The sequence below is a fragment of the Cheilinus undulatus genome, linkage group 12 (assembly GCF_018320785.1).
Source record: "Cheilinus undulatus linkage group 12, ASM1832078v1, whole genome shotgun sequence".
Lineage (NCBI taxonomy): Eukaryota > Metazoa > Chordata > Actinopteri > Labriformes > Labridae > Cheilinus > Cheilinus undulatus.
Window position 1 is genome coordinate 19,978,439 of NC_054876.1, and position 13,740 is coordinate 19,992,178.

General features: G+C 38.0%; 1 protein-coding gene and 1 non-coding gene across 5 annotated transcripts in view; both read left to right on the forward strand.

The window, feature by feature from the left end:
- The window catches only part of abr (ABR activator of RhoGEF and GTPase), a 237,685-nt gene extending 224,157 nt beyond the window's left edge, over positions 1–13,528 (forward strand). For all 4 annotated transcript variants that reach the window (XM_041801080.1, XM_041801081.1, XM_041801082.1 and 1 more), the window contains 7 exons: positions 3,626–3,685; positions 5,212–5,321; positions 5,518–5,657; positions 7,251–7,385; positions 7,538–7,643; positions 9,386–9,539; positions 11,962–13,528. In XM_041801080.1, the coding sequence (XP_041657014.1) occupies positions 3,626–3,685; positions 5,212–5,321; positions 5,518–5,657; positions 7,251–7,385; positions 7,538–7,643; positions 9,386–9,539; positions 11,962–12,051 (795 nt within the window). In that variant the 3' untranslated portion in view covers positions 12,052–13,528. The remainder of the gene's footprint in view (positions 1–3,625; positions 3,686–5,211; positions 5,322–5,517; positions 5,658–7,250; positions 7,386–7,537; positions 7,644–9,385; positions 9,540–11,961) is intronic.
- On the forward strand, positions 2,510–2,582 carry trnav-aac. Its single transcript has one exon. It is a non-coding gene; the product is annotated as a tRNA-Val (tRNA).
- Positions 13,529–13,740: the final 212 nt, after the last annotated feature.

Here is a 13,740-nt window from a genome sequence, read left to right on the forward strand (position 1 = left end):
TCCTCATTCCTGTTCAGAATGGTAAAACGTGGAGAGCTCACTGAAAATGGAAGAGTCCGCATTAAAGCACTACATGATGCTGGATGGTCTTTGAGACAAATATGACAGGTGGTCTAATAAATTTGTTAAGCACTGTATGTGACATTATTTTTTTCACTAAAATCTGAAGAAAATCAGGAAGAAACTGTGGAGAATATTATATTTCTTTTAACATCTTTTAGTGGTTTGTGGATGACACTTAGTTGGTAATCTCTGGGTAATTATTGGCATGTTTGTGTAGAAAATTCCTCAACAGGCTAACAGGCATAATCATTTAAAAGCTCCTTGTAATAATTACAGGCCAGCTGTACTAAACAAAAAGATATGCTTAAAAGGATTATTTATAAGAAATGTTTGTAAAACTATAAATGTCCTTGTAACAAGTCTTTATAAACAGTTAATAATCATTTGTAGACATAAGATGCTTATAAATATGAATACATCTCTAAGTATTAATAGAAGCATAATACGCACATTTACAGGCTTATAGGCTTTTTTTATAGAGCTCAACAGTGTTTTTCAGGAGCAAATATCCCATTCATTTTCTCATAGTGGATTTTATTACTAACCAAATCATCTGAAGCATTTAAGCCTGACTTACCGCCAGCTTCCTGACTGTGAAACAAAGGTACATGGTCCTGCAGAAAACACAAGTTCACAATATATCATCCTTGTTTTAAGAAAAACAGAATTTGTTGTGATATTTGAGTGTCACAGTGACGTCTCTGACTGGTGGGATTTCTGGTTGCCATTTCAAATATAATCACATCAATAAAGATATGTTTAGAAAAAGGTACATATATATGGTTTTAAAGCTTGAAAAGCTGTCATTAACAACAAATAAAATGAATCACAATGGATTGTGGGATATGTAGTTTCTTCCTCCTTGTAGAGAAATATGTATACAGTCTTGTATCTTTGCCTTTATTTTCTGTTTTTGAATAATAATACATTTTTAATCATGTTTTAATGAATATTTATTGATTTTTTTATTTTACAAGTATTTATAAGGTCTTAGAAGTGATTATTAACTATTAATAAATACTTATTTCAAGACCCTTGTTATAAGGGTTAACATGTTTTGTCAAGGCTTCGTGTTTATGGTGATAAGATGTTGCCGCTACATTGTTAAGCTAGCTAGTGAGTGGAATAATGTTTAATGACACAGCACTTCATCACAGATGTGTGGTTATTTTTCTCTATTTGTTCGAATTATGCTGTTGTTGTAACCGATGTCTATGGTAAAGAAACCAGATCATAAAAAGTTGCTGATTAAGGTGCATTTAACAGCAGCTATCTGGCCGTTTTAATCCAACCATTTATGCTGCTGTGCTGTTGCTGGCCTCCTGTGTCAGACTGTTTGCCGTCATCCCCTCTCATTTCCCCAGGAGAAGGAGGTACAAGTTTGTCCAAGTAGTTTTTTAATAAAAAAGGAGCCTAGTTGAGGATCGAGTTTCCAGAAAGGTCAGTGAGTGTAACCACTGCCTGTAAAGGATCCTTTTTGTTTTTACAACCCCGCTGCAGCACATTCATTTTTAATCAGGTTTTTCAGAAATTAGCAGAGGCTAATAGGAGGGAAATAAGTTGGAGGAAGAGGTTTTTTTCCTCAGTTGAGTCGACTTTGTGGGGTCACTGGAGGCGTCAGCGGTGAGTGCTGGATCTGTGCCCATGTCTCTTCTTGGCAGTAACTGTGTAAAGACCCAACTGCAGTGATTACCTGTCCCCTGTCTCAGACTCAAACCCTGCTGGGAAAACAAGCTTTAACGATAATAGGAATGCGTGAAACTGATGCCAAATGGCCTTTTTACGAGGTAATGAAATTCGCTCACTGAGAACTTTTAATGGCTGCAGCCTATTGCTGACAATAAGAGAAGTGTGCTGCCCCAGCCATCATTATTTCCCTCTAAGTTGAGCTCATCACTATGCATTGTATTAATGACATAACTGTAGTGTAGATGCCTATAAAAAAGACATTAGCTGCTGTGGCCTCAAACAGTGGGCACAGACTGCAGGAGACCTCAAAAACACAATCTTCAGCCATTTGAGATCATCATGGGAGCCGTGAACCCGACTTTGGGAATGAGAGAGGGGAAGTAGGCCAAAGTGTCTGGAGGCCAAAAGACTGCCAAGGGCAAATTTAGGAAACATTCTTATTTTCTAAGCAGACTAGGTGTCTTTGTTGTTGAAAAAGGGGAGTTTCTGACCAAAGACAGCTTGACTTTGATCTGGTTCAGACATTCAAAAACTGGAGAAGCTAAAAAGTGAATGCTGGACTTTATGAATATTTATAGAAGCTTCAAAGTGTTTTCCCTCACCTTTTTATCACCTTTAAACTTTGTAACGAGAAAGCCAGAGCTGCAACTTTTAATCTTTTTTTCTCCAGCAGTGATATGAGACCACTCCTCAGTGAGGGTTTTGCAGTGCAGGCTTTGAGATTGTGTTCTGTGAGAGAGGAAGCAGCTGTCAGCCAGTTCCCGTAGTGTAGTGGTTATCACGTTCGCCTAACACGCGAAAGGTCCTCGGTTCGAAACCGGGCGGGAACAGCTGTTTTCCCTTCATGAGAAGTAAACAGGTGGTGCATTTGTGTGTGGAGCTTAAAGGTCTCAGTGGGTTGTGAATGTAAAATGCTACTCTTTGGTGTGTTCAGTGGTTTGATGGTTAATAGACATTGATATTCACATCTGTGAACAGATGATTAATTGCATCCTAATGCAAATAGTGGAGCATTTAATAATGATGTTTGGGTATTTTATATCTCTTTGCTTCATTTTTAAGGTAACTTATCAATTTTAGATGGTTTTTTTTTTCAGACGGGTTGGCACCCTAGGCTTAAAAGTTCCTGTTCCCCAGCGGGAACAGCTGTTTTCCATGCATTACTCTTGTGAGCAGCAGCAGTAACCTAAATTAGTGTTCAATCATTCCCAAAAGCTCAAGTGTGGCACAAATGCAAACATGCAACCAACTTAAACCTCACGTCTAATCTTTGGTTCATTCTTTTTTTCTACACGGACATTTTACGTTTCTCTATCACACATGAAACGATCAAGGACAAGAATCATAAGTTTAAGTTATTTTAAATGCATGAGTCTGAGGGGATGAAGTAGATGTCAGACAAACTGATAAAGATTATAGCATATTAGAATTTGATTACATTTATACATTAAGGCAAAGATTCATTAACACAGACAGAGAACTTTGTGGACAGAAGCTAATATACATTTCTCTGTTTTATTCAAACTATTAGTGCTGGATTATTTTTTTCAATGTGGATAAAATACTAAACTTTAAGATACTAAATTTGTTGAGTCAAAGGGAATTTTGATAATCTACAGCACATAAACCAACTTGAGGGTAGAAAGTACAGATTAAATTGCTGGAGGGACTTTCCAACATATTCTTCAATTGTAGTTTAGTCACAATCTTCTGGACACAGATTGTGACTATTTATTAACTTAAATGCAGAAAAAAATTGTTACTGCACCCTGATTTGAAAATTTCCTCTGTGGTTCATGTCATGTGATTTTGTCTTGTTAGAGTTTGCACAGATCTTATCACTCAATCTCTCTGTCTGTGTTTTTTCTTTCAGCTGGATCCTCAGACGGTGCAGTCCAAGAACTGGCACATGGACGTCATAGAGATGAACGGGGTAAGACACAAATAATATTCACTCTAGCCAGAGTTCAATTAGACATTGTTATGTGCATTTTTTACTCTATAAACTAAGGTGGGGAAATTAATAAAATTCAGATTAAATTGGAAAATGCCTACTGCAATTTCCAAATTCCAGAAGGTGTGATATTTCTTGAAACACCTAAAATGTGTGTCAAAATACCTTTTTTTTTTTGTAGCTGCAGAGATGTTCCGCTTTTACTAATAATGCAAACATCAAGTCTCTTGTTTTTGGAGTAGTTTGCAAAAAAGTCTTACTTTCCTTGATTTTGTGGGGTTCTTTTATCAAAATGAAAATGACACAAAAATGATCTTTCCCTCTGATACAACATTTCATGCATGATTTGCAATACAGTCAAAATAATTACAATAAGATTTTTTTTTAATCCTTCAGCCCTATTTGTTAGAGTTTCACATCGTTTACACCACAGTTTTGTGGCAGAGCTTTGTTATGTTGTCATGATGATTGCTTATAAAGCTGCAAATTAGTTACCATGATTGAAGTAGACAGATAAAAATTTTTGTAATTCATATTGATTTGTGCATCATCTAATTTCATCCTAACATATCCCCACCTACAAGCAAGAACAGTGTGTTTAATCTATCTAATGTTGTGTTGGTTACAATTAAAAATGATTCATTGCTTGTATTTGTTGAAAAACACATAGGATGATGGACTTCATCGCATATTAAATCGCAACTGCAATACTGGAGGGAAAAATTCAGTTAGATTATTTTCTTAAAATGTTCAGCCCTACTATAAACACAGGAGACTTGTTTCCACTGATAAATAACATAATCTACCACATGGTGGTAGTTACCACAGCATTGCAGCCTTAAAAAACCTAGGTTACGTACATCCAGCACCAGGTTGTGGAAGGGCTGATGCCATCTAGCCTTCCTCATGCCATGTCACAGCCCCCCTAGCATATCTCCATAGAATAATAAGCAGCAAGAGCCAGGACATCCCTGAGGTTGTCAAATGGGAAACACCCTTCATAGGTTTGTCATCCAGTTATACCCACATGGCCACAGAGAGTTCAGACAGTGAGCTCAAGTGTTCTCAAGACATCCCCCTTAATCCAAGCATCCATCATACAACCTGAAGACATTTTTATCTTAGCTACTCAGCCCAAACCCCAAACATAAACAAAACTAGTCCCAGGGCCAAAATTATACATGAAATTATATGTATCATTATTGTAATTCAGTGTTTTTGTTCAGTGTCAAGCAGTAATGATTGTATAATGTTCCACCTTAACAACACTGTATGTTTGTTTTTGTCTGCATGGAGTCACATTAGATTAAGGTCAAGTGTTTTGTACAAAAGTTCACACAAATTCTGAAAAAATAATTCTAGATGTGTTATAAAGATTACAAATGAAAGTGATGTCTGTGATGAAATGTAAATGTTGTGTTGTATTTTAGGTTTTTTGTTGTTGTTGTTCAGGCACAAAAAGTGTTTTTTAAGCTGGTTTTAAGATTGTTTTTTCTCATCGTCAGATCAAAGTGGAGTTCTCCATGAAGTTTACAAGTCGGGACCTCAGCTTAAAGAGAACGCCGTCCAAAAAACAGAGCGGGGTGTTTGGAGTCAAAATCAATGTGGTAACAAAGTAAGCATTTTTATTCTAAACCAGCTTTTTTTCCTGAAAGCTCAGCAGACTAAAATAGAACTGTTTGAGTTAACACATATTCATTGAATGATATTAGTTATGAAACAAAAACTCTGCCATTGATAATCATTTCGTATATTCAGTTGTGAATATGTCTCGAATCATAAAGTAAGACGGGTGTTGTTCATGTCACCAGGCGCGAGCGCTCCAAGGTGCCTTATATTGTCCGTCAGTGCATTGAGGAGGTGGAGAAGAGGGGGATCGATGAGGTGGGAATCTACAGGATCTCAGGGGTGGCCACGGATATCCAGGCCCTCAAAACAGCATTTGACACCAGTAAGACTCCAATCTCTGTTTGTACAATCAAAAAATTATCTTATGTTGTCATCTCATCTGGGAAACAAACAATCCATATGAAAAAATGAAAGAATATTTTGCCATTTGTATCTATAGATTTTTTTTAAAGAAAGTGCAGTTTGATATTGTTCCAACACAAAAAGCAGAAATGTTGAATAAAGAGTTTGAAGCTATTTCAAATTTTTAATCACTATAAAACCTTTAATAAAATCCCATTCCAATTTAAGGCCAAGTTATTAATACTAGTGTGGCATTGTTATATTTATTTTTCTGTTTACAGCTGATTTGCTTTGTTTTTCCTTATTGGTGCATACATTTTTTGTTAATGTGACAAGTGTCATCTTATTCTTTTTTCTTGTTTATTTACCAAAAAATTAGTGTAAAATGCTCTTGTTTGATGTTTATTTTGTAAGGATGTGTGCAACCACTCATTAATAATCTTTCATTGCAACAAGAAATGATTTAACTGTGAAATCTGGGCAAGAAAAAAAACAACTGAACTGACTTCCAGTTCCAGCACTTCTTTTTTTGGTGTAACACTCAAACTATACCAGCCTTTTCTTTAACGATCCAAACAGTTATTTATTCTGCCCCTTGAAAACCTCTAGTAGTATTTGTTTGTCAGTATCCTAATTCTTTTTAATCCTACTTCAATTTTAAAGTCTTTCTGGTTTTTACTGCTCTTGAGTTCTGTTTGAAAATCTTTAGAGGCCTCTTGTATTGGCACCAGTTCCAAATACAGGCAGGGTCATTTCATAGACTGTAGAAATACAAGCCTGAGCTTTCAATTGAAGTTTTACCATGAATCAGAGTAAGAATGAGGTTTAAGTTTATTGACAAATACAAAGAATTGTACTGGTGATTTTGGTGCAAAATCAATTAAGGGAAAGTAGAATAAAACAGTAGAAAACCTGTGAACAGTATGCCTGCTGAGATCGAGATAAAGCGAACTATAAAATGCCAAATATGGAATTCAAATTAAGTACTCACATACCATGAAATACTTGTACTAAAGTGCAACATACTAACTTGTTATTCATAGGCGAGAGACATATTACATAATTACCCTGCACGAATCAGCATAGTTTCCCTCTATTGTACAGTTTGAAGTCATTGCAATTAATACTTGATTCTTTTTATGCACTCATAGAGTACAGCGTTAATCAACAAGCTTTCACCCTGTATGTTCCTAGGAAGCGGGAGACTTTTCTGCAGCAAGGGGCTTTTTGAAACGTAGCCTTTGCTGTAACAATTGGTAAAAACAAAAACCAGAAGGTTCGCTGGAATTGACTGAAACAACTGGCAGGAGCAGCAGCTGCTGTGTGTTGAAGTTTTATGTTGCGTAACAGTCTCACTGTGTCGGTCATGGCTGCTTGAACTTCACTAAGATCCAACTGAGTAAAGCCCTGTGTCAGTGTTAATTTGACGTCTTCATCTGTCTGTATATGAGGTTATTGAGAGATGACATCAGTCTGGAAACAAAAAGAGGAGAGAGCAGCTGTGTTATTGTGAGTCTGTGATAAAGTTGTGTGTTTAGACTCTAATCAGTTCTTGTTTGTGTCTGACCTGCAGATACCAAAGATATCCTGGTGATGCTGAGTGACATGGACATCAACGCCATCGCAGGGACACTGAAGCTGTACTTCAGGGAGCTGCCTGAGCCTCTGCTCACAGACCGCCTCTACCCAGCCTTCATGGAGGGCATAGGTGTGTGACCTTCAGTCCCTGAAGTGTGTGTTAGTCATCAGCGGGCCACTCTAGAGCGTAATGACAGAGTTAGATTTACCCAGCTGGAAGAGATAAAGATAGAAATCTGTCCTACCGTAATCAGCTCTGACATCTTTTTCTCTCTCTCTCAGCGCTCTCAGACCCAGCCGCCAAGGAGAACTGTATGATGCACCTCCTGCGCTCGCTGCCCGACCCCAACCTCATGACCTTCCTCACTCTGCTGGAGCACCTCAAACGGTACAACCCTGACACATACACAGAAACACCTGTTTATCCTGAGAGGTTACTCATCTATAAAATAAAACACATTTGATAGAAAGAAAACCTCAAGAGTATTTTATGTCTTGTTTTTCTACCACCAGATAAATTTATTTCATAAATTTCAAAAGCAGTGGCAAAATATTCCTGAAGATATAGTATCCTCTGTTGAGTAATGTATGCGTCTCTTTGGGCCAGTTTGACAGCAGAATGTATGTTACAGCAGCTTTCTTTGTTATTTATTCACAGTTCATGGAAATAAAAATTGCCAGATAACATCATCATCATCATGCAGACTTGTAAAAAGTCATGCCCACTCAGTGCCAAGCAGATTTTTGGCTCATTCCTAAAGTTTGTTTAATATTGGTTTGTCAGCCGTACTTTCATGCAGATATCAGTTCACAGAGAAAATTAATCAAATTGAACGTACCATCAGTGAGAGCTGGTATGTCATCAGTGCAGATAATGTTCTGTCTGTTTATTTCTCATAGGGAATGTTTCATCTGTACACATTAAAGCCTGTTGATGTGATTGGTCAGTGCAGCTTGGACTACAAATGGAAAACAGACAACTTAAGCTGCTGAGAATTACAACCCTTTTGTTCAGATTTTTATTTATAATCTCTGTGTATAACCCTATACACAGAGATTATAAAAAAATGTTATGTGTGACTCCTTAGAAAGTTTTAGACTCTGCTTCAATGATGTTGATGACAATGGCATTGTTGATGATGAGGATTTACTGCATTTTTGCTTTGGTGGTCTTCATGTCTGTTGTGTTTGTTTTGTTATAAAAAAAACAGTTGTAAATATATATTTTTAGACAAATTCCCAAATGAAATCAAATTAGAGATAAATTATCCTAGTTTCAGTCTTTAAAACAAGCAAAGTTACTGACACATACAGCCATGTCTGGGGAGTGTAAAAGGGCCTGGTTTGATTGAGGAAGACTCCCCACAATGGTGATTTTAGGTCTTGAGTTGCCCTCAAACATCATGTTTGAATAACTAAAAAGAGGAGTGAAGGGGAGCCTATTTGAATGTGTTTTTTAAATTGTATGGTATCTATTTTTCTGTACTTGGCCCTGACAAGTATCCCATATTATTTGGAAAACTAAAACTTACTTAAAAACTGAGCAGTTTTACAAAATAGAAACAAAACTAATAAAAACAGCAGTAAAGACAACCAAAAATTAAACTAAAACTAGAACTAAAAAACTAGTGGAAAATCCCAGTTATAATCCAAACTATTTTAACCTTAGATCAGAGTTGATGCTGTTTGTGGCTCCTGCTGATCTCTGCTGTCTGATCCTTGTGTTGTTCTTACTCTCAGATTTACATCACTTTACATCACACAAAAGCGTCTGCTAAATGAAGCTCTTACATTTTCTTACATTTTAGACATTCTCCTCTTTCTCTCTTTTATTTTGAACTTTTTTTTTGTGATTTAACCAGTTTAAAAAAATCAAACCAGAAGGCAACAACCCACACAGCCAAGAGACATTCCCGTAGAAGTGTTGACATAGCGAAGTATGTCTCTGTGGCCTTTTAACGTAAAAGAGGATCCCTTCTTTATTCAAGAAGATTTTTCCCTCTTTCAAATAAACACTCAAACTCTCCCCATCATTCTGCAGTGCTTCATTTGTAGTTCACTGCTCACTGTGAGTCTTCATCCGTAGCTTCTGCCTCGTTCTGAAAGTCCTGCTTCTGTTTGTTCCTGCAGGGTGGCGGAGAAGGAGCCCGTCAACAAGATGTCCCTCCATAACCTGGCCACCGTGTTTGGCCCCACTTTGCTCAGGCCCTCAGAGTCAGAGAGCACAAAGGGACAGCACATCACCTCAGCCTCTGACATCTGGTCACATGACGTCATGGCACAGGTACGTCCACGCTGTCTATCCAGCTGCCATCAAACGGTGTTACTGATAGAAACTGAGCAGGCGTGGCTCTGTTAGCGTGTAGTCCATGGGAGACACAAACTCCCTCTGTTGCCTTGTTTTCTGGAGGAATTTTACTCTCACATCGCTAAGTGTCACTGCAGTCTACTCTCCCAGCTATTATCTATTTATATTTAGGCTGCAGGCCATCTGTTCATATCTACTAACAGACAAGTTTCCTGCACACAAACTTCTTTTCTCAGTAGAATAGCTAACATCCAGAGTACATGATCATAAATTGGGCATCACGTAAATACAAGGGCCACCATCTTTCCATGACTGTAAATCTCTGTGTTTGTAAACAAAGTGTCAGACTCTACAGAAACACACATCCCCCTTAACATGCTGAGCATAATCTCATGTGGAAATATCTAAGGGACTGTTCCTTTTTTGTGCATTTAAGAATTATAAAGAGAAACAGGCTTTAGGAGATGCAATCAGTTCATATTGGCACAAAATGTCGCCTCGGTCAGGTAAAATGCCTCATGTGAATCATATTTTCCCTATCCAGATCAATCAAATTAAATGTCCAGACATATGCCCGACATTTTTGAGACATAACTGATTAAAGAGGAGATTAGGGGGAAATTGTGGAGCAGTGCAGACGGGATATTAGTCCCATCAACTGGTTTAATAAAGCAGATTTTCAAGACCTACAGAAATAGAGTGGAGTGACTACCAGAGCATGCCCTTCATGTGAAATCTTTTTTTTAAATCACTTTAAGTTTGTTTCAGATTTCATCATTTCTTATCACTATTCAAATATAAACCGTAGGCTAGTATTAAGAATAATAAAAAAAAATACAGGAAGAGAGACACGAGAGAGCAAACAAAACTTTTTACTTTGATTAATTTAATGAAGTATTAACTGTCTGTGGACATTCTCAGAATTTACAGTGAAATTTAGATGATTTGAGATTTCCTACAGTTTAATGCTCAAGCTGGATCCATCTTAAGTGGTTGAATCTGATTCTGTTTAAGGGTTTTAAAGCTTTTCTTTTGGTATTTGGTTGCTTATCAAACTTTGAATACAGGGACTGTTAATGTCTGATTCATCATCCACTAAGATTAATCATGATTAGCAGCTGTACCATGACAACAGAAAAGCTCAAGTCGGATGAATATTTATGCAATGAATTGTTTGTCCTGGGCTGTAGTCTGACATCTAAACTGCAGGCTTGTGAACCAAACTTGTTCAAACTTAATAAAAAGAGGGGCGTGCCGGTAGTTGAGTGGTTAAGGCACACCATGTACATGGGCAGCCCGGGTTCAAATCCAGCCTGGGGCCCTTTGCCGCATGTCTCTTCCCCACTCTCGTCCCTGTTTCCGAGTCTATCCACTGTCCTCTTCTTCCAATAAAGGCACGGAAAGGCCCAAAAACAAATCTTTAAAAAAAAGAAAAACTTAATAAAAAGAGAAAAGTTTTCATTAGTCTACAAAAAAAAAAAAACATTAAAAAATGTAAGAGGGATGAATATCTTTTAAATCATTCTGAGACAATACTTTGATCAGAGAATCAGAGGTTAACTTAGTTATCAGTCTTTTTCCTTTTTGCCATAATCTGCACTTTGTTGGGGTAAAGGGATTAATTGTTTCAATTGTGGTACCAACAAGTTTATGTTCAAGTCAGGTTGACACAGACGGACGGAGAACGTTACTGTCAGGAGACTGTGGCAGGCTCAGTTTTTGTTTTAAGACAGGTTTGATGTGAGATGGGGAGTGTGGGTAGTTTTGGGGGCCAAAGCTACTTAATGAGTGCTAACGTCCACGCCTTGTAAGTGTAGCCTTTATGATCTATATACTGTCACTTCACACAAGCCCTCACAGCCTTTCAACCAGCCTGGCCCATTGGGAATCTGGCTCTCCAGATTTGCCACTCCAGGCCTGCATATGTCTAAAGAGATCGACTTTTACATTAAGAGGATGTCGCTGTCTTTGAAGCCAGTTATGATTAAACATCACTGAATCTGCTTTAAATTCATTCTGATCTCAAATAATGAAAATGATTTTAAAGTTATTTTTCTCAGTGATATGATAATAGCTTATTCAGCTTGTGACAATCAAGGAAACACTTTTTTAAAATTTGAAGCTGTCTTTGCAGTTACAGCTTTATTCACACATTTTACATCCACATAACATCCCTCTAATTTTTCATGGAAGTCTTTACCAGTCATTCGTTCCTTAGCCCAGTGTAAGTCTAAAAATCTTCTCGAGTCTTTTTTCATATTTGGGGGATTCAGTTTCGGTGTCTGTCGTTGAAACAATAAAACTAAGAGGCAGATATCAAAGAGGGATCAAACAAATTACATTTGGAGTAACTTAAATAATATTGTTATAAATAAACTCACTCTCTTTGTCTTCTCAGGTCCAGGTGTTGCTGTATTACCTGCAGCATCCTCCCATCTTCTTCGCTGAGCTGAAGCGCAACACGCTCTACTTTTCCACCGACGTTTAATCTTCATCACCTCCCTCGGGGCAACATCTGGAGAGGAGGGAGAAAGAGACTCCGAACAAATCTAGGTCCCCGCCTCTCGGTCCTCCTGCCTCACCTCTTCTCCCAGCAGGCAGCTCATCTCAACTGTACAGACCCTGCCCCCACCATCTCTCCTGTCTACACCCTTAAACCAACCCCCCTCACCACCCCTGTCCTAAAGAGATGGAGCTGAAAACAAAGGGAGGTGGCGAGGAGAACGTCTATTCGTCACGTCACGTCATGTTTGTAAAGTGAGGCCAGCAGATCCACCCCCGCCTCCCACCGACAAGACGACAAGGCATTCTGGGACCACGGTGGGAGAGATCGGGGATTTGGAGGCCGCAGCCTGGCGCAGTGGCACTGGATCTCACTTTGTGTGTCGTGGTGTCATCGAGTGTCTCCTTTTCAGACACTGGTTTTAAAGATTCGAGAAACCGGTCGACTCAACCTCCTGCTTTGTTTCCTGATCAGAGGCATTCCAGAACAATGGCATTTACATGTTTGATAATTATGTTCAGCAGCTGATTTGTTTCCTTTTTCAGTCTTTGTGCATGTGCGTGGTGGAGGAGATGGGATGAGTGCGTGACGATGTGGATGTACTTGAGTGGTTGAGCAACAGTGTGAGTGAATGTTTGTCTCTGTGTGAGTTTGAGGGACTATGAGAACTTGTGAGGTTTGGAAGTGGCGATGAAGCCATGGCTGGTTTTGTGTCTCTCTGTGCTGACAAAAAAAAGAGAGAACTGCCCTCCCCAGTAAGTCTTGGCCAAATTAGCTGTATTTATTTTGAATATATATAATAAGTGTGCCTGTACAGTTCTGTGCAACTAGAGAAATGCTCTAAGAAGTCTGTTTTTGAAGTTTATTCAGGTAGTGATGTTATTTAGTCTGATTTTCTCATTCACCATGTCCATGGTTGGTAAGCTGTACTGAAAGATCACCAGAAATTCAGCCATTTAATTTCCGATCACTTAGTAGAGGAGAAAGGGCACTCTGTAACGTGAGGGTTGTTGGGGTAAAAAAAAACACATTGAATGGAAACTTTTGCTTTTTTTCTTGTTGTTTTATTGCAGCCTGTTCCAAGTGTCTTACTGCACCTGTATAATCTATAGGATGATTTGTGTAGTTGCCCTCATTGCATGTTCAGCTTGTCAATCAAACCAGGCGGGGTAACACAAAGGTAGGTTGTCTCTGCGAGGCCCTTGTTAAAACAGGAAAACGCCCACAACTGCTCTGTACAAAGCCAACCTTTCTGCTATCAAGCCTGCAGCATATCTTAAAATACTGTAAGCACTGCTAGATGAGTACTATTTGATATTTTTAATATAAGATTAAAATGAAATAAAAATGTTGTATTTTACTTCCTTTGAGAAGAATTTCAATATACTGTAATATTGAGGCTAAATGTTAATGTGAACTTTTCCCCTTTTTTAGGAAAATAAAAGTTACCAAAACACTCTCACTTTGTGTCTGTTTGTGTTGAGATTATACGATTTTATTGTTGATGATACTGTCGCTGGAGAAGCACTTGACTCAAAATGATAACCTGCTGCATCAGAATACATTTATATCAATGATGCTGATCAAGCATGGTATGCAGTAATAATGACTTTCTTAAAAATGTAGATTCTTATTTGTAAAAAATGAATAGACAAATAATTTACTGTATTATTT